The sequence below is a fragment of the Amia ocellicauda genome, chromosome 11, assembly GCF_036373705.1.
Source record: "Amia ocellicauda isolate fAmiCal2 chromosome 11, fAmiCal2.hap1, whole genome shotgun sequence".
NCBI lineage: Eukaryota > Metazoa > Chordata > Actinopteri > Amiiformes > Amiidae > Amia > Amia ocellicauda.
Window position 1 is genome coordinate 22,794,124 of NC_089860.1, and position 25,040 is coordinate 22,819,163.

General features: G+C 36.6%; 1 protein-coding gene across 1 annotated transcript in view; it reads left to right on the forward strand.

Moving 5' to 3' along the window:
• The window catches only part of LOC136763188 (gamma-aminobutyric acid receptor subunit beta-2), a 70,285-nt gene that overhangs the window by 16,307 nt on the left and 28,938 nt on the right, over positions 1 to 25,040 (forward strand). The window contains exons 4-5 of the mRNA XM_066716997.1: positions 13,436 to 13,656; positions 24,498 to 24,580. Coding sequence (XP_066573094.1) covers positions 13,436 to 13,656; positions 24,498 to 24,580 — 304 coding nt within the window. The remainder of the gene's footprint in view (positions 1 to 13,435; positions 13,657 to 24,497; positions 24,581 to 25,040) is intronic.

Below are 25,040 nucleotides of genomic sequence, written 5' to 3' on the forward strand. Positions count from 1 at the left end.
ATATGGGTTTATAATGCTGAGAACTGAGTCCAGTTTGAGAGCAAACAAAATCTAGGGGAGGAGGGGAAGCAGATGACACTGCAGACTAATGGCACAGACAGATTGAGCTGTTGGCTGTCAATGGCATCGTGCCAATAGATGCAAGAGTGGCACATGCTTTTTGCAAATTCCTTACAGCGTAGAGGAAATGGCTTAAAAAGTATCTGTGAGGCGAAGCCAATTGAGTTTGCTTGGCTAATTGACAACAAATGGTTTAATTCTCCTTTAGCCACTATATTCATATGCTTTCAATGTGATTTCTCAAATTTATGTAAGAAGATTTTTTGTGTGTGTGTGTGTGTGGGGAAAGTGAGTGAATGTTTAAACTGTGGCTAATAACTGTGCTACTGTCATATCCAACATTTAAAAGATGAAAAATTTCTACATGTTATATTTATCTGTCTTTGTTGTCACTGGGCAAGGTTCCAGATGTCAGCATATTGTCTTGAGTAACACATTTTGAAATAATAATTTCCCTTCTCTCCATTCTATACATTTGACAATTGGTAAATCTTAGCTATGAAATGGATTATCCAGGATGACAAACGAAAGTGGGTTTTGTCGTGGGCAGCGCTTCACAACAAATCTGCTTCTGCCACTCAGTATTCAGCTCCGTTGCTTAATTTTAGTACTGCTCAAATTCTGATGTCCTGAGAAAAAAAGTATACTACTTATTAATTATTTCTATCAAGCGGTCCTCAGATATCCCTTAACTATCTTTTATCTTGCTGCCTGTCAGCGTCCTTTTTAATTAATAAAGCTCTTTTATGTGTGCATATGAGAATTCTGCACTTTCCAAATGTGAGAGAGTGACATTCCAAAAAACCTCACAGTACTTTGGAGCATTGCTTGACCTTGCCTGTGCACATCAAGAAGTAAAACAATTTTGATTTGACATAATCTAAGAGTATATTAAATTAACAAGCTTTAAATAAGACCAAGTAGGTTGGAATGTCAGCTCTGTATCATAAAAAAGCCCTGAACAATTCAAAACTTTGACCCACTTGTCAAAATTAAAAATACAGCACTTAAAAGGTGGATACGCAGTAGGCATTGAATTAGGCCTAATAAAACTGATGGACATCAATAGAATAAATAAAGATATTTCAGGATTTACTGTGGAATAATCAGAAACCTTTGTTGTAAAAAAAAGTTATTTTCTGCAGGAAATGCACAGTGAATTGTAATGACCAGATACACTGTTCTGGTTCTTCCACAGGGCTGTTTATTCATTGCTTCTGTGTGAGAAGTGACCTGTATGCAAGATCACAAATTATTTTTTTAACAGTTTTTCTGCAGGCAAAATATTAGCAGCATGAGCTGTTAGCATGAATGCTGGTGATAGGATTTCATCTCTTGCTGGTACAAGACCTTACCTCAACTGAAACACGGGGTGGAATACATGTGTACAGCTAAAACAAAAAAACTAAAACAAAAATTCATATTATTATTTTTAATTATAATTATTAATATTAATACTAATAATATTATGAATTATATTATTATTATTATTATTATTATTATTATTATTATTAATAATAATAATAATAATAATATACAAAAGTCAGTATTTCTCTTTCCAATGCAATATTCTAGCAGAGATTCTCCACAAGGTTTAAACTTAATAATGTAAATATTCCATAGAAAGAAGATAAGATTAAAAAATCAAGATAACATTTATACACTTACTGAAAACTACTAGGTGAGTATTTTTTCTCATTTGAAGTACTATTATGTTCTTATTTTAAGGCAGTGTTTCAAAGGAACTAATACTATACACTAAAATGTAAATTGCAGTTTGCAGAAAATGGCAGGAGAGACATTACTGTTATATTTTCAGATTTGTCATATTACTCTTGATGATTACAATGTAGTAAACCATACAGCTTAGCATCAAGGCTTCACATTTAATAAAAGTGATTTTGTAAGAAGTAGCATATTTGTTTTCTTTTTTTTGGTATAAACTAGGTTTTTTCTGCTTAAACACATCTGCTATAATTGTAATTCTGTCTGTGATGTCATTAAGAAAAAAAGTCCTCATTATTTCAAAATGGAGGCCAATCTGCCTTTCATTGTATCTCTTTCATCCTCCAGTTGAGACCTAGTTATTACTGATTTTTTAATTCTTCTCTGTCAAATGATGCTGTTGTGAAGGTAAAAGCTTTGTAATGTTGCATTCTAGTGGTAATAAAACCAAAGCCGGCATGTCTCCTTTGCTTGGTATGTAGCAGAAGATGGATCGCCATCACTATTAAAATGGTATTATGCAATAGCAGCAAAAATGCTGAGTTTTTGCTTTACTTAGAACAAAGCAAGTGGAGAGGAAAATTAACCCAAGAAGAGGTTGTGTGCTTTCAGGCAGCTAGTTGCATCAGCAGTAACACTGAGGATGAAAATAGCAATAATAATCCATCCTGTCTTGTACATATTCAAACTACTGTAGCAGTTCAGTGGTTTGAGGTGCTAATAACTAAAATATATATAGTTGAGTAGACAAAACATCCTCTTTTCTTCAACCCACATTGACCAGAACAGGGAAATACTACTATTTTGTAACATGTCAAACCTATAAAGAAGTGTTATGCTTTGGAAATGTGTCTGAAAGCTACACTTCTCTGGGGTCTCTGAGTGTGAACCTCACCACTTACTGATTGCTGCTGTCATATTATCAGAAAGGAAATAAATATTATATTTTGATTGTGGCGAATCAGATGAGACACTCGTGTGAAAGTACTGGGGTTAGTGTGATATTGTTGTGTGGTTACAGTGATACATGCTGTTGATTATACTTCTTTTAAAAACTTGGAATATCCATCATAATAACTCTTTTGCTAGGCTTTACTTGGCAGAAGCCAAGGAAGGGAAACCTCGCATTAAACTATTTTGTGGTGTTGAATGAAATGTAGCAGCACTATTGACGCACGCAGCTCATTTCAGGTTTGTAGAGTGACATCAAAAGTAAATGTGAATTTCAATTACAGCGAACATCAAAATTATTTTTTACCAGCACAGGAAATACGATTCCTAGCTCGGCCCATTTTCCGATGGCACCACACATCAAACGTAATAACTGAAACAAAATGCCGTGTAGGCATATCATGTGTTACAACAGCTGTGGGGGAAGGATTTGGATTGAATTCTCAACTAATGAAATAAACGCAATCCCCTAAATCTTACCACAAAGACTTGGAGGAACACCAAAAGATGTAGAAGGCCACAGAGGTCTAGTGACACTACTATCTGTTTTCTGATCAATTTGACGATAATGTGTGGCATGATTTCAATACACTCTGCTCCAAACATAACCTGCAATTTCTGCAGACGCTCTACAAGAATCAGAAACAGAACTTGGCAGACATGGTGATCTGTAGTGCTGCTTTTCCTGTGCAATTAGTGCAGGGCTGCGTTCTGCTTTTATACCCGTGAGTCACTTCATCAACCTCATGGAGATATTTTTGGCAGAAGGCAATATTCAATTTTAAGAGTTCACTTTCAGGTCACTGCCCCATTAGTAAGAAGAGCCTCAAATTACCCCCAGCCCCCATCAAGCTGCAGTTATTATTTATGTTAAAAAAAAATTAAAGACTTTTCACAAAACATATTTTAAATCATGGAATCCACTGATTAAAAAAATACAAATGTGATGTAGATTTCAATCTTAAATCTGTTATTGGTTATTTGTGATGCGGGTTGATTAATGTGGATGAGGTCTTTCCTCTGGCTCTATGAACACCCCCATGTCAAGGGTCTATCCCTTTGGTGTTTAAATCTATTATTATTTTAATTCTTATATTTGCATGTTTGGGCTTCATGGCTTGGGTGCTAAATAGTTTCTGAGAGGGTGACTGCATGTGCTACATGGGTTCTGTGACCCAGATCATGTCAGTTGATGCCTATCAGTTGACGAGGTGACGGCCGAGTTTAAACCGAGAGCGTGTAACAGGACCGGTCGTGAATAATGGCCCTGTTACTGTGACACAGTGGATGTCACTCCTCTGAGCTCTCATGAGGATTCAGGTCCCTTGTAGGTTGTGTGGGCAGTACAGCTTGGCGCTGGAATATGTGCTTGAGAAAGTGGTTTGATTGCATCTCCAACTCCATATGTTACAAGAGCATTAACTGAAAGCTGTCCAAGAGCACTTCAGTCCTGTGAAGAGTACAGCATGACATTTCCTCTTGGCAGTTTTTCAGGCAAGAGGTTGGAAATGTGTTTTGTTTTGCACTGTATTTGTTTGTTATAGATCTCTGTCTCAGATGGCGTCCTTAGTATTCATGTGGAATTTTCAGTTTATTGATTCCTTCCTGTTCCTTTTGGAGGTCTTACACTTCCTTGAGACGCCATCTGACAGCTGAAGCAGCTGTTGGCTCCCTGGTTGTTATCTTTCCTCAATACCTCCACTTCAGTCCCTATTTTTGTTTTTAGGTCAATCCAGCAGAGATGCAGTATTGCATTTTCAGGGACAAGTAGTACCAACAAATGTCAGATGCTGGAGATAAATCAAACTGCGTTAGAGGAGAACTAAATGCAAACTTTCCAAATAAAGACAATAAGTATCAGATTAGATTTCCACATTTCCACATTTCTAGAAAATGATTATTCGGTGATTAAAACATAGAACCTAAAAAATATACATTTTAGGGTTTTATCTCTACATTTGCAATTCAAAGAGTTTAATTAAGCAGTAACATCTGGCACACAGGGAGCTGCTAGGGGTAATGGATTCCACTTTTCCACAAACTGGCTGGCAATGGCAAGCGTTTCATGAGGGCATTAATGTGATAATGAGAAAAAATTAAGTCTTCATTTTAATTGTTAGATTGTTCTGTTCTCTTGCTACAGATCCTGTATCCAAATTGTAGTGGTGTTGGTCTATTTGTTATTTAGGATTGTGGTGTTCATTAGAGATCCACTGTACTGGAAAAGTAATAGCTGCATAGGTTACTTTATAACTGTGTATGTGCTGGACTCTATATTGTGTAGCTTTCTGAATCTGAAAAGGTGACATTATTTTACCCAAATTGCTCTAGAACATATGTATTTGATTTATATTGATGCCTATGCGTTGTATAACAATGAATTCTGTAAGGCATTGCACTCTCCCTGATGATTTTGTGTTTGAGAGCCCACACACAGCCGTCTGTAGCCTTATATGATACAGGAAACAAGCGTATGAGCCAAAACAGCCCCCAGAAAGACAAAAGCCATGTGCGAGGTGGAGTAGGAGTGGAAGTGGGTGAAGAGAATCAGGCATCACAGAAGTAGGCATTTTGCATAGATACAGGGGAGTTTGGATAGACTGGCTGAGTGATAATCTTTTTCCGGAAATGTCAGTTTAAAGTAACTCCCATTAAGTTCAAATCAAAAGGAAATAAAACAAAAAAAAACCATCACCGGTCCTGTGCTCAACATCATGACTACGGAAAAAAGATGGAAAAAAAAAACCCATTAACCTCTCCACTTGACACCATTCCAAGGATACAAACAAGGTGGACAGATACACCAATCAGATCAAATGAATTGGCTCAAGTCAAACAATTGGACAGCTAAGTGACGCTATTAGAGTGATCAGGGACCAAGCCCACCGTATCCTCCAGTGTTTAGTCCTGAAAGAAAAGGCATCACTGACAGTTCATATAAGGGCCGGAAGCAAATGAACCTCACATCATAAGCTTTAGCACTGCGCCAGGAACAAAATGAGCAGATCAAGTGCAGTGGATGTGAAGCTCATAAGGTACTTTTGCTCACTGAAGCAATGAGAACATCAGTGGGATACTGCATCACTGCTTAAAAATATCTTAGGCATGACAGCATGTTTTGGAATTAATTATTACTGTTCAGAAAATAATATACTTTTAAGGACAGAGACTCTACTCTTAATTATATATATTATATTATTTATAAAAAATAGGCAACGGAGTAGATGAAACTAAAGAACTGGCCTTTTTAACCATTGCCACCAATTAAATGAAAGTGCTAAAGACAGTCATTTAGTTGTTTGCTTTGCAGCTGTGCCGTTTACATGCTGTGGTTTGGGTACTCTTAGACATCAGCAAAATATTGGTTTCCTGGGCACAGAACTGTCATATGGTATTTCATTATAACTGTATTGCGCAATCTGCACAATCTGTTGGAAGAAATAAACATAACCCTTTCTCTGTGTTGCAATATTTCCATTATGGGAGGAAAAAAAATACTGCCTCACTGTCACTGCCACTATTAATTAATTTCCCAGGTGAAAATACCACCCGGGACCACTGAAAAATGTAAACTGGAGTATAGTGATCAATCATTAAGCAGTTTCTACTCACGGAATTGGGTTAAAACTACAATGTTGCCCAGCAGATGAGAATGATGGAATGAGGGGATAAAATAATATATGTATCTTTTGCAGTTGTAATTAAGAATACTGTGTCCAACCATTTGCCGCACAATCCAGTGACCATGATTGGGAGTAACCTAGCACATGCCTAAGGGGCCAACTGGTGGTTATGAATCTCATAGAAACTGACTTCAATTAGTCAGATTTCAAGTGTGTTATATTTTTAATCACCTTGCTTGATACAAATAAAGGATCACAATCATTTTACCAATGAGACACGTGTAACTGTGATGTATCCTGCCCTTCTCTCTGGCTTATATTCTGGCCCAAATCAATATTTTCACACCTCCCTTTGTATCATGTGTGGAAAAAAACACTTATGGCATCTGTCTAGCTGACATCTAGAGACCCCCCCACCCCTTTCCTGCTTCAACTTTTTGTGCAAACAGCTCTTTCCATGACAGAAAGACATTCTTTAAAGGGCAGTGAGGGATTTTTTATCAATTGGAAATAAATCCTTGGAGGTATTTAATCAATCCAGCATCATACTTGCTGGGTAGAGTTCTTGTGCAGGAACCCTGAAATAATAAATGTGCTTTGGAATATATATATATATATATATATATATATATTGGTCAGAAGAAAATGCTATCTCTAAATGATCAACTTGAATGCAATGCATGAGCAAAACAAGAAACAGAAACCAAAAAAACATTAATCTGTGATTAATCCACTCTCAATCCACATTGAACACATATTTCTGATGTTACTGAATTACTGGATTTTGTTTTTCATACTGTAAAGTAGAAGATTTAGCACAGTAGTGCATATTGGGTGCATTTTATGTTATGGTAGGAATGACATATTGCTTGTCCTTCTGCCTTACATGCCAAATGGAGTATTTTGTACTGCTTATGTTTTATTCTGAGGCTACACAAATAGTCTTAAAAGATCAAATTTAAAGAATCTAAGAGACATGACTGACAAATATGTTGTCCACATAGTTGCTTTATAATGAACAAATGCAAAGGCAGAAAGGTTTATAAACTGCCATGTAACCTTTAAGATTAAATTAATGTGCTGTGATTATCCACATGTATCTGCATAGATTGCAAGGGGTGTAATGGTGCAAGTCGTTATGCTTTTTAATGAGGTTGTGGGAGACAGACATACTCAGTTTCGAAAAGTACAGTAATTGCAGTGTGACTTGCTGACTTAGAGCAATGATGACAATTATGGTTTAAGCATTTAGCAGGAAGTCACAGTTTTGTACCTCATTCACTTGATATTCAGTTGTGTGTTCTCTGAATGTCTGATTGTTGTACACTGCGGGAAGCAAGTGTCCTTTCTAACACACTGTGTAAAAGGTGACAATAGTGTAATGCAAATACTAGCATGACAATGACTACATCATTAAATCTGCACTGTAAGGAAGAAGGAAAAAATCTGACCTTTGCTGTGGATAATATAATCGTAACGATTTGATGTTTTCAAAAATAAACAATATCTCAGCATGTCATTGGAGTGAAGCTCAGCTCAGCGGGAGTGAAGTTTATTTGGAGAAATCTATTGGTTAAAGAACTGCTGACGGCAAATAAAGTAGCTGTGAATATTGAACAAACTGAATGTGTTTTAACTTATGACTAATGTCCTTTTTTTTAACAAGGGAAAATAAATGGTCCTGCTGCTCATTAGTGGTTAGGGAGACCTAATAAACAAATCACGCAGGTTTTTATTCTTTCTTTTCTTAAATTATATGTATATTAAGGCAGAAAGCTGCTGTTGAGGAGAGGCAGGAGGAGAGCGGAGTGTTTGGAGAGAGAAAGAGAGAGAGAGAAAGAGAACAAACCCAGTTGTTTGTGGTAATGGACAGGATTTAAGAATTGACCTACGATTTGGGATTACGGACATGGATTATTGACCAGTGTGTCTTGTTTGTTTATTATCAGTTGCATTTGTATAGAGGAACCTGGTTATGTGTTTAGTTAGGGTCGATAGGAGTTAGTTGTCTGTCTGTTTATTTCGATCACAGGCACACTGTACATAAATAAAAACGCACTTATTTCCCCACGTCTCTGCCCTGTGTTTCCTATTCCCCAGCCCAGATGCCAATTTCCAACCCCACATATAGATGTATAACAGGATGCCAAGAATATAGCAGATGTCCTATATTGGCATTTAGGGCTTTTGGGACAAGGACTATTGTTTATAGTTCTGGAGATTATCATTACTGAACTTTTCTCCATTATATTTTTATGATAGCTATGGGATGGCTAGTAAGACGCTGCTGCCAGTTAATGAGATTGGAATAGCTTCCACTTTCATTGCTTTCTCTTCTTTCTTTACTTTTTAGTTGTTGCGTTAATTCAGTCAAAGTGCATCTAACATGAGGTCTTCTATAAATTGTCATTCTTAAATATCAAAGCCAACTGTGTGAAAGACAATTAACACTTTATAAATATAGTACTAAAAGCACTCTGGTTGGTTTTGCATCTAATTATACTACTACTCAGACTGTTAAAAAATGGGGGGTTAAATGGTGTCATTGTTTTCTAATTATAAACCGTTTTAATTAATCTTTGATCTGAGTGAGCTGACATTTTAGAAAGCAGATTGCAACTCTTTGAAGGTGTTAATTGCACTCGTACTGTTTGTTTTTAGCTGCAGTCAGACCCAACATAAAGGGGACAAATACATCTTAAAATTGAATATGCAAATATATATATATATTTTTAAAGAGATCCTTAAAAAATCATAGTCATGTATGGTCAATTCCCCATACAATTCAGTCATGTGTTAAATGCCAAGAAAAACAACATCTTTCCACAGTAAACTTGTAAACGAGAGTATCTTGTGAATACAGTTCTGCCAGTGTGTCTCTTACTTTTCAGTGTGCCGTTCTGTGGCGGGCAGTATAAGTCATGATGATAAAGCAGAGGCTGGCGCATACTGCTTCCTCCATGTTATAAAATAAAAGCGCTACTTTTGTCAGAGCCTTGCCAATTAAGTTTGGATTGAAATGTTTTTGATTAATGGAATGTAAAAATTACAGAGGAGCAAATGTGTTTAGAGGAATTTGCTTCATATTGCAAAACTTTACAAGGCTACTGCCCTACACAGAGAGGCAGCCATCAATATCCATCCGCACAGCGAACGCTCCCAGGCACGGCTTTTACAACCTATTGTTAAAATGGAGATATTACTTTCAATAAAGAGGGCTCTTAAAATTTAAGGTTGGAAATCTGGAAGCATAACTTAACATACCGCATAATATGCATAGGAAGAAACATTGGTTTTACAGTGTAATATATATTACAAGTGTCAGCTTGTTTCCTATATTGTATTACCATCAGCATTGTACTCAGCTCCTGCAGTGATGCTCGGTTTGGGGTTTAAAATGATGTGTGATGATCACACACCCTCCGGCCTTCGTGGGAAATGGTGAATGCTCATGGAAACATTTGTATTATTAAAGTGATCTTCGCTGTATTTTAAAAAGCACCTCTCCTCGGTTAAATATACATTTTCTTCCAAAATGCCTCTGTCACACATTTATATCTTGTTGCTTAATAATTAATAATTTCAATTGAAAAGTGAAAACATATGTATCGGATAGAGACCTTTAGACAGCAGATTAGTAATTGATGCTGCACATTTTTTGCTTTTGTAACATGTATTTATTAATACATTTAATTAATACATTATTTTGATTATTTCACAGTCCTCAATCCCATATCGTCGTTTTCACTTACTTACAGTCTGAAATGAAGATGAACTCTGGTTTGCTCAGCTGAAAAGCAAGTGTGAGCGCTCTCCCTCTCTCTCCCTCTCTTTCTCTCTCTCTCTCTCTCTCTCTCTCTCTCTCTTGAGGGAGAGGCAGTGTCATTAGGTAATGATCCCTCGATATAGTTTCAACGTGTGTGAGCAGGAAAGCCATAGAGACAGACCGTTTTAATTGTAAGATTGCTTTTCCAGCTGCTCACGAGATGAAGCAGTACCTCAGCGTTGTCTCTTCATCTCCTCTGCCCGGCTCTACCTACCATTCATTACTTGTCGTGGTTAATGGAGTGAAACCGGCTTTTATGCTGCCCATAAACTATTTGCAGTGAAGACCTCCTTGTTGCAGCGATCCGGAGGAGAAACTACCCTGTGAGGAAGGAGAAAGAAATATGATTTGGATTTGTGACAACCTGTGTTTTGGTCATGTGACACTTGTTTTGTGTACCATAAACACCAGCCCTTTGAAATATTGGCCTTTATTCCTGCCACTGCTGCGTGTATCCACTCTTTTAGTTCTGCTCTTTGTTTGCTGACCATTTGAAAAACACTTGCTGTGCTGCATCATGGTTGTGTCCATCGTTGTATTTTCTGACATCCCAAACGCGCTGTGTGTTAGCAGGCTATGTAATCATTTTAGTTCTGCATTTTAGATTACTGCAAAGGGTCCTAAAAGGAGTTTCTTTCTCTACTTTTGAAGTACTTATTTCACACCACTTTCGGAGTTCACTGTGCAAGCCCAGGGAAAATCCAAATTTGGGATTAGGTAATAATAATAATAATAATAATAATAATAATAATAATAATAATAATAATAATAATAATAATAAAACCCCATTCTTGAAAGTACCACTTGTGAATTAATACAATCTTGCAGGAAATTGTTGCACAAACCCACCTATTATGAATAAATTCCATATACCACATGTGATGCCATGATATTAAAAAAAAGAAATCATTTGGTTCAATTATTAATATTTTCTAAATGAAGTTCAAGACATAAGATGTTTAAGAATTAAAATGAGATGGTAATTACCCTTAGGTAAGATGTCTATCAACTTGATATAGCTATCGAATTTTCTTTCACTGTCTTCCCATTTCCCTTTTCAATTCCCTTTTCAAATGTGTGAAATCCAAAATGTATGCCTACTGTGATTAAGAAATAGACTCTTTTAAATCAAATTTCCACATACTGAATATCATTCTTTAGCCTTGAGAGGTCCATTTTACAGATAATTTCAATGGTACGTTATGCCTTTTCATACCAAAAAAATCACATTTTAGAAGCTCTGCCTACCTGTGTATTGTTTTTAAATTACCTCCATTTGGTTTTCTGCTTCATAGCGGAGTGTAACCTAGTCCACTTCTCATTTCATATACATAGAAATAGCATGTATTCCCCGCTTGTTACATACCTAGTACATAAAATGTCATATTTATATATTGAACTCTTGTGCTGGCCTTTTCAAAGTTTCCAACCTTCCCTACATAATATTAAATCAATGTATTATTTGACAGAACTCAGATTAGGAAACGGTAATATGCAATATTTACTATGACCGAAACAGCAGTGTAAAATATTTAGTTATTACATTTCATATACATGTGCCATTAGAAGGGCTTAAATACCCTGAGTGTAACCCCCTTTTTCACAATATTGTTGCAATCTCCTGTGTGAAACTGCAGCCATAGCATGTGGTATTTAGGTACGTAGTCTTAATAAATAGGCAACTGTACTTTTTTTGTCATAATAAAATCAATGTTGCAGGCAGGATAAGAAAAATGCAGATCCAAGAAGGAGAGCATTTTAGATATTACAAGTATCAGAAAAGAGAAGTAAGAAACACGTTTTTAAAGTAAATGAGTCTTTGGATTTGAGAAGGTGTAGATTAGAGCTGCAGTTATTTTCCTACTGGCCTACCTTCTTGGCATCGTGAGAAAGTGTAATTCATGTAATTTCATGTTGTTGTGCATTCTGAATGTAAATTGTTTCATGTGTGTAGCCCATGCTATTCACATAATCATTAGATTTGATTTTCTAATGTGCACAGGACACGTTTTTATAACTGATATTGTGCAGAAGGTAATTAGTTATGCTGAATCAGATGTATGCCTCACAATATTTCCAACTGACACTTGTGGCATGACAGCTTGTTACTTAGAGTTAGACAGCTCTCCAATTCCCAGAAGGTATTTTGTGGAACAGCTCTCCAAATAACTATAATGATAGGAATAGTAGAATTGGAGTTCGGCAGCACATTTCAAGACAGCGAATTGTTAAGTCAATGAGACTTAAAGTGTCAATCTTTATTTTAGTTGCTGTTTTTCTTCCACTTAAATAAAACATTGCAAATATATGCAAGCACTATGTTTCAAATGTATAAATAATGACATCTGCATTGGAATTCCTCCAAGCACTATATATGTTCTTCCTATACACGCCATTCATGTTCCAAGGAGTCTAAAGCAGATTCAAGAAAGCTCTGCCCCTTTCTTCATCATTTTGCACGAACATCTGGCAACATAACACAATCCACAGCAAGACCATGTGCACCATGTGGAGTAACACGGTTTTATTTACTAGTGAGTTAAATGTATTTGACAGACTTACATATGTGACATGTGTTACTTTGAGACACAAATGTTATGATTGGTTGGTTTGTGATTATACAGTCCCTGTTATTTACATTTGATATATTCTACAAATCTGAATGAAAAACACTGTTTTGCCTATTTTCCAAATGCAAAAAACAGCCATTATCCAAACCAACAGCTGCCCAATGACATTGCCTGCCAACATTTGCTGTTGGAAACAATACAGGACATTCTGCCTTAAACTTGATTCATAGTACCGGTGTGAATGAGGTTATTAATATTCATGGTGCATCTTTTTTTTTTTTTCGCGTGGACTCTTTTCTCCTCCTGTGCAGTCACTCATTTTAGAGTCCTTGAAAGCTATTTATATCCTGTTTTGAATACATGTACAACGGGATTCCTGGACTTTATGCACTCAGATTCAGTGCTGAGTTGTCTAAAACACAATAAGTTATTATATTCAGAGGTGGATACATCCCAAATGATTGGTTACACAATAGGAGTTGTCAAGGACTCTGGGACTCTTTACCTGAAGTGATCTCATAGCTTTGAAGTTGAGTCATTTAAAATTGAAGCTGGTTTTGAAAAAGCTGTTAAAAATCCTGGCAACAGTGTGAGAAATAATAGCTATTTTAAAGGGAAGAAAAAGTGATACATGCAGCTAAAAACGTGTCTTTGATTTTTGTTTTCATTTTATTTTTCAGGACTATACATTGACTATGTATTTCCAGCAAGCATGGCGGGACAAACGGCTGTCATATTCTGAGATTCCTCTCAATCTCACGTTGGATAACAGAGTCGCAGACCAACTCTGGGTCCCTGACACCTACTTCCTAAATGACAAAAAGTCGTTTGTACATGGTGTCACAGTTAAAAATCGAATGATACGCCTGCATCCAGATGGGACAGTGCTGTATGGCTTAAGGTAAGATGCTTGTTTTCTTTCACTGTTAATTGAATGTAAGATGTAATATCTCTATGTACTTTTTTCAAGATAAATTCATCACTATTTTTTTTTTACTTGAATAAATTCTGTTAATGCAACTGTCGTATCATGTGTAGACACTCCTGCTATAATGCACAGGATTCAGAGCTCAATGCTAACTTACCAACTTTGTTCAGCAGTATGAAGGAAATATGTTTTTCTTTGAAAACAAAGTATATAACTGTAGAAAGAGTTCAGCAATGGACAGTACTGCACCGATAACTCATCAGCATTGTGGTTTAATTTATTATTAATCAATTCAGAGGGAACTGAACAACTGCTAAAACATTCATGTGTAAATACATTATTGAAAAAAAAAGCTATTATCTCTGCACAACAGCTAGACCCGCTGCTTTCCTCATCTAAATTGAGCTCCAGCTTCTACAGTCAGTGTGAATATTTCTACTCTGTGGAATGTTTATACATGCTTTGTGTGCGTGCGTGTGTGTGTGTGTGTATGATATATATATATATATATATATATATATATAATGTCATCGCCATCCTTGGTGCTCATGTTTGAGTCTTTGCTTTGAAATGCACTACCCAGCAGAGGGACCCTACAGGAACAGCTGAACTGATTCTGAAATCATATGAATCATTACAATTTAACACAGGCAGAGGCCACTTAACTTAGTGTGTGATTTTGAAGATGATTGCTTACACCTGAGCTAATTTAAGATTGCTATTACAAGGGGGGTAGATACTTATCCAACCAAGCTATTTCAGTTTAAATTTTTAATTAATTTTATAACATTTTCTATAATTGTTTTTCACTTGGATGTTGTGAGGCAGAAAACTATTTTACTGCATTTTAATTCCAGGCTATGAGGCAACAAAAAGTGAAGATTGTGAAAGGGGGTGTAAACTTTCTATAGGCACTGTGTTTATATATACAGTTAGGTCCATAAATATTTGGACAGTGACACAATTGTCATCATTTTGGCTCTGTACGCCACCACAATGGATTTGAAAGGAAACAATCAAGATTAAGTGTAGACTTTCATCTTTAATTTAAGGGTAGTTACATCCAAATTGGGTGAGCGGTGTAGGAATTAGACCCACTTTTATATGTATTCCCCCCAATTTTAGGGGCTCAAAAGTATTTGGACAAACTAACATAATCATTAATTAAATTGTGAGTTTCAATACTTGGTTGCAAATCCTTTGCAATTAATGACTGCCTGAAGTCTGGAACCCATAGACATCACCAGATGCTGGGTTTCTTCCCTGGTGATGCTCTGCCAGGCCTGCACTGCAGCTGTCTTTAGTTCCTGCTTGTTTTTGGGGTGTTTTGCCTTCAGTTTTGCCTTCAGCAAGTGAAATGCTGCTCAATTGGATTCAGGTCAGGTGATTGACTTGGCCATTGCAGAACATTCCATTTCTTCACCTTAAAGACCTGGGTTGCTTTCACAGTATGCTTCGGGTCATTGTCCATCTGCACTGTGAAGCACCATCCAATGAGTTTTGAAGCATTTGGCTGAATCTGAGCAGATAATATAGCCCTAAACACTTCAGAATTCAACCTGCTGCTTTTGTCAGCAGTCACATCAATAAATACAAGGGAACCAGTTCTCTTGGAAGCCATACATGCCCATGCCATAACATGCTTCACAGATGAGGTGGTATGCTTCGGATCATGAGCAGTTCCTTCCCTTCTCCATACTCTTCTCTTCCCAAGTTGATCTTTGTCTCATCTGTCCATAGGATGTTGTTCCAGAACTGTACAGGGATCTTTAGATGTTTTTTGGCAAACTCTAATCTGGTCTTCCTGTTTTGGGGGTTACCAATGATTTACATCTTGTGGTAAACCCTCTGTATGTACTCTGGTGAAGACTTCTCTTGATTGTTGACTTTGACACAGATACTCTACCTCCTGGAGGGTGTTCTTGATCTGGCCAACTGTTGTGAAGGGGTTTTTCTTCACCAGGGAAAGAATTCTTCTGTCATCCACCACAGATGTTTTCCGTGGCCTACCGGCGCTTTTGGTGTTTCTGAGCTCACCAGTGCTCTCTTTTTAAGAATGTACCAAATAGTTGATTTGGCCACACCTAATGTTTTTGCTATCTCTCGGATTGTTTTGTTTTGATTTCTAAGGCAAAACTGAAGGCAAAACGCCCAAGAACAAGCAGGAACTAAAATAACTAAAGCTGCACTATAGGCCTGGCAGAGCATCACCAGGGAGGAAACCCAGCATCTGGTGATGTATATGGGTTCCAGACTTCAGACAGTCATTTACTGCAAAGGAAATGCCACCAAATATTGAAACTCACAATTTAATTAATGATTATGTTAGTTTGTCCAAATACTTTTGAGCCCCTAAAATTGGGGGGACCACATATAAAAATGGGAGTAATTCCTACATGATTCACCCAATTTGGATGTAACTACCCTCAAATTAAAGATGAAAGTCTACACTTAAAGAATGTTTTGATTATTTCCTTTCAAATCCATTGTGGTGGCATACAGAGCCAAAATGATGACAGTTGTTTTCATTGTCCAAATATTTATGGGCCTAAGTGTATATATTCTTTCTTCTGATAAGCTGGACCATTACAATTGCTTCAGTTGTGTAGAGCTTTTGTGTCTTTTGATGTTACATAATTTATTTTTCTCTGGAGCAATTAGTCAATTGTTTAATGCAATGATTCATCGATTATCAAAAATACCAACCACAGAAGCCTTGCTGTTACTGGGACCAGATCACTTACAGTTATAAGCATGTCTGAATCCATAATGATCTCAGTTTTTCTTATTGTTGAAGCTGACAACAGGAAACAAGACCTGTGAATGAGCTTTGCACAAAGTGATTTTTTTCTTCTTCGTAAAAAGTCACTCATAGAAAAGGGGAGCTAAGCTTACACAACACAGGCTGAAAGGGAATACAAAAAAAGAGAAGCAGAGGTCCCATTCGATTTTTATTTTATTTGATCAAGATGCAGTAATTAGAATTATGAATATACAACTCTAATTAATGTAGAGGTTCGAATTTTGTGTTTGTGTGTTATTTAAAATGTCAGTATGGAAGAAAATGATAATAGGCATAAATGAAGAACGATAGACATTTACTTTTCAGCATATTAATCCCGCTAAAGAGTAATAATAATTTAAAATAGATACATTAAATAATAATCATCATCATCATCATCCAAGGTTTAATTTATATACTCATTTAAACCCTTTCTCTGCTTTGATCCGTTTGAATATCTCAAGGGTGCTGTTTGATTCTGAGACCTCATGGTTGAACCAGACACACACAATTATTCAAAGAAATCTTGAGATCTTAGATAAGCATTTTATTAGTTAAAATTAGGTGATTCATTAGTTAAATGTAGTTAGACTAAGTGATTTGATGGAATGAAAATCTGGCCCCCGAGGACTTGAGTCATGTATTATTGATGGAATCCGAGTCAGCTGTACGGGACTATTAAATTTATAATAATAATAGTGTAAGTACAACCAGGTTAATTCAATGCATTTCTAACCCGCTAAAATAATTTAAAGCTGTCAGCTTCATCTAACACTGTGAATGAGATAATTGTAGGCACTCCACAAAGACCCAATTCTCACCATTCCTTGGATGTACTTTGTGGTCATTTGCTTTCCAACAACATGGAGGAAAAGCAGTATAGACAGCATGCGGGGGGGGGTGATGGAATAAATCTATTATTATACGAAACCTGACAGCACTGTTTCATAACCCTTACTTATAAATAGGACACTCTATCTTCACTGCTGTCTTTACGGAGCTGTATAAGAAGAGAAGGAGGTGCATTAATGTAGGCACTGCCAACCTGTCTGGCAGACCTTTTTACAGGACATTTGTAGATACTAATTCTATACAGATAATGCTGTCAAGCATAGCAAGACCATATGCCTTCGAAGGACTGACTGCACTGTCACAGGTGCTTGTAATGGTTGTATACTTTCCTCGTTGTACATCACTTAGAGCAGAGAGAGTTCCTCATTGCAAGATTTGTAAAACCTAATAAATGCCTGTGAACTCAATTGTTTTCGCATAGTGCGTCCGGTTGAGCACACTGGAAGACTCAGGGTGACGTAGGTATGAAAAAGATTACAACTGTCAGTCAGTGTACGCCATGCAAAAGAAAATAATATATAACAACTCTTCTCTTTAACTAAAAGCACAGTCAATACGACGTGACATTAAGGAAAATTACATGAATGAATGAGCGCTGCAAAAAATATATTTACTTGATTTTTACATAGACTTTATTGTGAGATAAAACTGTTTGAGGGCAAAATCATTTCTTCTTTCTGGATTTCTTCTTTGTTTATTCATCTTAGTACTGTACTTTATATATATATATATATATATATATATATATATATATATATGTCAGTTTCCAGTTTAAATACACCCAGGACTGCTTTGCTGCCTTTAAAGTTCTTTCATGTGCTGTTATTTAAATACACAGCCCCTGTCATAATACACTCCTGTTCACTGCTTTAACTACAGGTCAAAAATAGAAAAACTTAAATTAAAACAATGCCAAGACAAGGTTAATGTAGTTAGATTTGTTCTGATTATGGTGTGCCTGGCCTGTCATACAGCACATGAAAGAAATCCTTGATTCACAAATTGTATACACAGCAGGTATAGAGATCGGCTGATTAGTGTTTTACATGATTATGTTGTGTACAGAGGGCTGCTGTTTGGGCTACAGAAGATAAACACAAAGCAATCCAAAAGATGAAACAAATCCTTAATTTTAGCAAGGAAAACAATAGCTGATGAGAATTATAGGCATATCATTCCAAGAGTGTTTCTGTAATCTTAGAAGGATAATTACTTACTGCACAAGTCAAAAAAATGGAACAAAACAAAACAACAACAAAACCATCACATGCACATGCTGAAAAGGTTCTAATAGTCCTATAATATCTGTGAACAAATATCAAAATCAAAAACGAATTACATTTACAAGGCACAGGTGAAAAATAACTCAAATCATCATTATCTAAGGATTTGTACAATTCCTGCAGACAGAAAATAGGAATATATATATATATATATATATGAAATGCAAGGACTGGATTATCTAACTGAGTAAATCACAGAGGAGTAGAGGCTGTCATACTGACTCTTCGGTAAAAGTACAATGCAAACTCTGTTGACCTTGTAGTGTCCTTTTTCAGAATCAAATTATTATTTATGATATGAAACACACAGTGCTGGTTTACTGCGCCTTCATCTCTTTTCCCCATTTCTGTTTCCACCCTCTGGGGCGCAGTAACCTTTACCTCTCTTTTCTCTGGCCTAACGTTTCGAACATGATGTCCCTTTGAGACCGTGGGGTGAGACCACTAGGCTCACCTTTTGCTTTAGGATGAAGAACAGCAAGACATTTGCCAGAGTCCTGTGGATTTCTGCTTGAGCTTTACTGTGAGTTATTTCCAGAAGCCAACAGCAAGTGTATACGTATCTCTCGATGTAGCAGTCAGCACACGTCATCAAGGCATCCGGGTGAAATAAAATGCTGACGGAGGTCCCTGAATATACATGTTCAATGTTAAGAAGGTGATCGCTGGTCGGGTTAGACAAAACTCACACCCTCACTACACCGTAGAACAATATATACATTTCCATTAAGAATTTGTGTTCTTCCCAGTGACAAAATCCCATCACCTGATATAACAACATGCAATGAATGATGACATATAGAATATAAAACACAAAATGTGGCCAGAGTTTGCTTTCACAGGGACCTCTAACTCTACTTTCTCTCCATCAGAGCATGTCACGTGTTACCTTACGTATATGTGTATATATATTTTACTACAACATTGATATAAGCTGTCTTGTGAACTGACAGATAATCCTCAGTGAGGCTTCTGTGATCTGCACCTGCACAGTAGTTGTTTCTCATCTATGTACAATTGGCTCCTCTCTTGTTCCAGCTGCAGAATAACTAGACACACTAAGCACCCCACTGAAACACTGACAGCAGGTCAGGCCCGAGCTGGAAAAGCTGCTTAAAGGGAAAGTGAATAAATGCTGGCTTTCTCTTGGGCTGCCTATTCACTTTCATACAATGGTCGGTCATCCTGGGCTTTCCTTGGAAGGACAATCATTCCCTGTATTGTTCTTGTTCACCTTGACCACTTGTCAGATTCGGTAGTATTTGCCTTCATCTGTACAAGTAGTTCTCCATGTTTAAAACATAGAACACTTGAAACAGTTTAATGGTGTTTTGAGAAACCCATGTACCTCTAGAATGAGAGTGGTCATCAATAATAAAATGTCCTTTCAATAAATACCCTGTCTTGCTTTGCGGAATGACAAACACATACACACACCAAAATGCAACCGTTAAATAAGTGGCATCAATGTCTTATAATATACACAGATCCCCTTGCGAGACACGGGATTGCTATTGCTCCTTCTTCGAGAATATGACGCCACTGACCTCACTAATGCTCCCAGGCAGCTTACTTCCAAGTGTTGAGCCCACAGCTGCTCCAGATGTTTGCCTCCTTTATAAGCTTCTTGTAACCCATAAGCAAATCTCCAGAAATCTCGACATGAACACGTTCTGTAGTGGCAAAGTAAGTACAATGTGACAATGCATTGTTCTTTCAATAACAATTATCTTTTCTGGGGGTTACTACTACCCAGCACCAGCATTGCCTGATACGTGCCTTGAACCCTAGTGACATCCATTATGCGGATGATGAAGATGAATGCTATGAATGCTATGAATGCATGAGATGTCACCGAAGTGTTTTTCATCACAGAAACACTTGGGGTTTTTACCAGGATACTTAAGCTCAGTGCTACAAGAAAATACACCATATCACAGACTGCATTCTAGCCTTGCCATTATTTATGGAGTATTTATAAAGAGGCCCTGTGTTTGTTGAACAGCACTTAATTACAGCGCCTCTAATTAATGGAATTTCCTGTGCCAGAAAGTCCTGGACATGATTGTGTGGCAAATAGAAGCATTAAAGTGATTGCATTTGATCCAAGATCGAATGTTTTAACCTGACAGGCCTCTGTCTCAGTGTTTTTTTGGTTTGTTTATTTTACTTCACTATCAATAAACAAATAGATATATTTATGCTATCAACCTACTATTTGATTTATTTTTTAGTGAGGCATTGGTAATTTGAGAAATGATATGGAAGTATCATAAGGAAGATACTAAAAAACCAAGCAGCGTCACATTAGGGGGATCCAATCAGTGCACCATTTTGCTCTTTCTGTTGAGAAAAACTTGCACCGTATTTGTTTGTCAAGCCTCTAGCACTGTAAAACTTTACTATGTCTGGGCCCCACTTTGGAGTATTTTAAGCCTCAGTAGACAATGAGATTGTCATTTAGAATAAAGGTGCATTATTCCCTATGGGGTCCAAGCCTGTACATCAGATGAACTGTAAAATAGTTCGGAAAGTTCAAGAAAACTAAATTTTGGCAGTACAACTCCGTCTGCCTACGAACTAAACAGAAACAAAGAAAAAAACAAAAACTTAAATACCTAGTGAATTCCCGACAGCATGACAACCTTGTTTTCAGCGTTCCACCCTTTCCAAATCTCCTCCAATTTGAAACTGCTGTGCCGCAGAGAGAGGAAGCAGTGTTTGTTATGCATCTTAATTTACTCAGAATTGCCAATGAATTTATTTGATTTCTATCTGCTAATAGCTATAAAATGCAACACCCAATTTCAGTGGATTAGACATTTAGCACGGTTCATGCTGACCATAATAAATATGTGGAACTGCAGGGCCTAGCAGAACAGTGGAGGCAATTCCTTGACGAGACTTTGGGAGCTCTGTCTTCTGATAAGTCCCTCTTTCCACTGATGTATTATGACACACAGTGACCTGTGTTATAGACATGTATTAATTCAGTCGGGCCCCTATTGTGAAGAACAGACTCACATTACTTTTCATTCTTGTAATTGTTCACAACATGAAAACAGAACTGCCGTCATTTATGTTTAACAATTAACCTCCTCCCCCACACACACCTTTTTCTAAAAACATAATTTAAATTCATCAATTGTTTTGGGAAATAAATGGGTGGGTATAAGATAGAAACAACAAAGCTGATAGATTGACAGAATTATTCTGAGATAAAAAGGTACATCAGTGAGAAGGCAGGGATGGAGAGCTGTACACATCTGAAGCAGCAGTTATAAATACTTCATGGAGCTTAGTTACCGTCACTTACGATTTTAACGCATTTAAATATAGCATACTTACAGCTGCACATTATTTACATATAAATCGCATTTCATGGTGTCAGGTTTCATATTCTTATATTTATTTTGTATGTTATTCATGTTTAAAGAGACAGTTGCCTCTTCTTCATTGACCTAAAGGAAAAAGCAGTGGTGTAGAGATCTCAAAGCATACTCCCTAAGGCAATAATACCTGTTTTTATTGTTGTTTTTTACCCCTACTTTAATTCCTTTAATTAAACTTTAATTCCTAAAGCATGTTCTTCTCTTAGATATTTCTGACAGTTCAGACCTATAATTATGTGACTTCATCATTTACTGTAATTAGTCCAGTGATTTAATTTCTGTCTCTAATTTCTCAAACAAATAGAATCCATTTGCATTCCAAGTTTGAATGCAGTTCAAATCTGTTTGGCGATGCATCATGAGGTTTTATCACACACTCTCACAAAACATGCAAACATGTCTATTATTTACATATTCCCAAAAGGACATAGCAATCTTTTGCTGTGTGTTTTTGTTTCATACTTTTGAAATTAATAATATTTTTTTTCAGCTTTGTTTATAAATTAATGTTTTAATAATCTATGTATTACTTTTCATGTAATGCGTTTACAGTCTTCTACAAGTTGCTGTTAGGAACTCCTGTTTACTCCAGGTCAACAACTAAAAGCATCCTCTGTATACTGACACAAGAGTGTATGACTAAGTGTTTTATTTATTGAATTATCACGCTTGCATGCACCACAGCTAGGATTCATGCCACTCGGAGAGGTGGACGCTCAGCGTGTTTTCTTTGATTGCTGTGATATTTACATGAATCAGAAAGAGCACGTATCTCTTAAAGTTAAAGGACGGAAAAAAATAAATGAACAGCTACCGGCAGGAACTTCCTGTTGATGCTTTGCAATAAAAAACTGCACAGAATTGCAAAAGCATATTGAGGCAGATTGGTTCATGCGGATTCAGGCAGAGTTAGGTTAAACAGATACAAATTGCAGCACACTGTGATCTGTACTCATGCTTTACTGTTTGTGTCAGTTCCTTCTGACACAGAGATCGCCATGATCTGAGGTTTCATCAGGGCAGCCTGAACTTGCCCTGTGCTCCTGTGGTTATATATTTTAAGAGCAACAATAATAGCATTATGCCAATCTGGTGATATGGTAACTAACTAACCACATCAGTTGCTTTCTTGATTAAACACACAGCTTCAGCTGCTCCCACTTTGTCTTCAAAACTTGTTTTTTGCAGTTTGGTGTGTGTATAGATATTTATAGATAGATAGGTAGGTAGATAGATGGATAGATTGTAGTCAAGTGGAAAAATCTTAGGGAGCCCTACATCCAGCAGTGAATTGACAATGGCTGATGATGATGCTGATAATATATATGTAGAGAGAGAGAGAGACTTTGTTAAAAAATCATGACTTAATTTTAAAAAGCTGAAAATGTTTACAGCTTGTTCTGTTAAGTAGGTTTCTGCTGTATACTTGCTATTTGTGTGTGTGTGTGTGTATGCACATTATATAAAGGAAGCCTGTTGGCCTTGACAGAAACCGAGATGACAGTCGAATGATTTTTGAAACAAAACATTAAGACATATCCAGAAATGTACAGTTCTATAAATATGTGGAGACTGTTATTTTTATTTAGCTTTTTTGCCCTAATTTTTCAGCCCTTCCTGTAATATTATGGTGATTGAATTCTGAGGTACAAGAGCTCTAGGTAGCTGGTGTAGGCAAGGTGATTTATAGAAGGCATAAACTAGGACAAGGATTTCATTTTGTATTTTAATCCACTCGCTCTCTGTGCCCACAATTCAGAATTATGTAACGCTCAGTAAACTGTTAAAGCTGTAATGTTTATTTATCAGACTACTTTCACCCCTTTTCTTGAAACCATTTGTTTGTTTTATTGTGCATCCCCCACCTCCTGTCATTGCTTTTTACCTCTGAGGGAATCAGTGTCAAGTATATAAGAAAAATATAAAGTAGTTCAAGATAACTCCCACAAAATCATATATAAAAGAGATGTTCTGCTCTTCTGTTTCCATGTTTGTCGGGGAAATAACATAAGAAATATCATTTAGGGAAAATGTATTTACAATATTTTATTTTTTAGTAGTCCAACTAGTTCAAATTATATTTTAACCATATTGAACAAAACATTTTAATTCAAGATCAAAGTTTGGTCAAAAAGCTTAAAGCAATAGAAAATAATTGTGCAGTATCAATTGCACTAAAATACATACAATCATTCTATTAATCATTAACAATTTTGTGTTTATTACAGTGTTTCTAATGTGTCCACTGAATTAAACTGGAACAGTAAGGATGATAAAACAATGGTGTTAACTGTATTAGATATCAATAAAAATACTCTAGTACTTAATACTTAACCATATTACACCATTAGCTTTATCTCGCTGAATACAGATGGCATTATTAGGTATCCTCTGGTTTTTACTAAACAAGGGAAGTCGCTTTCTTTTCTACCAAAGGGCATGCATTCACTTAAGATCACTATCTGAGGTATTTATGGTTATGTACAATGTTTTCTCTTGTTTCAGGATCACCACCACTGCGGCTTGCATGATGGACCTGAGACGGTACCCTTTGGATGAACAGAACTGCACTCTGGAGATAGAAAGCTGTGAGTAGAGAGACTTATGGAGTGCTGTCATTCAAAAACACATTATAGTCCAACACCCTGTAAAACATAAATAAACATAATGTCCATTTTGATCTGTTTCGATCTTTGATCTGTTATCACATGATTACTATTTTGGACTGAATTCATTTAGGAAATCCATCCATCCACCAATAACAAAACACCCACTTTACACCCAGTGACGGGTTCTGACCGGGCACAGGAAATGAGCCTCTCGGTTTCAGAAACCGAATCTTGCCATCGTGCTCTGGTTTTGCAATTTGCCTTTGGGAGGTGGGTCAAGTTTTGATTCAGTGTTGTGGTCAACAACTGCAAAAACATATTAACGTTTTTAAATGAAGATATATTGAATAGGTTAAGAACGAAAATGTGTGAAGACAATCGTGGCACACATGCATGAAAATATTAACTGATGATAACAGTTCTGACACATTAATTCCTG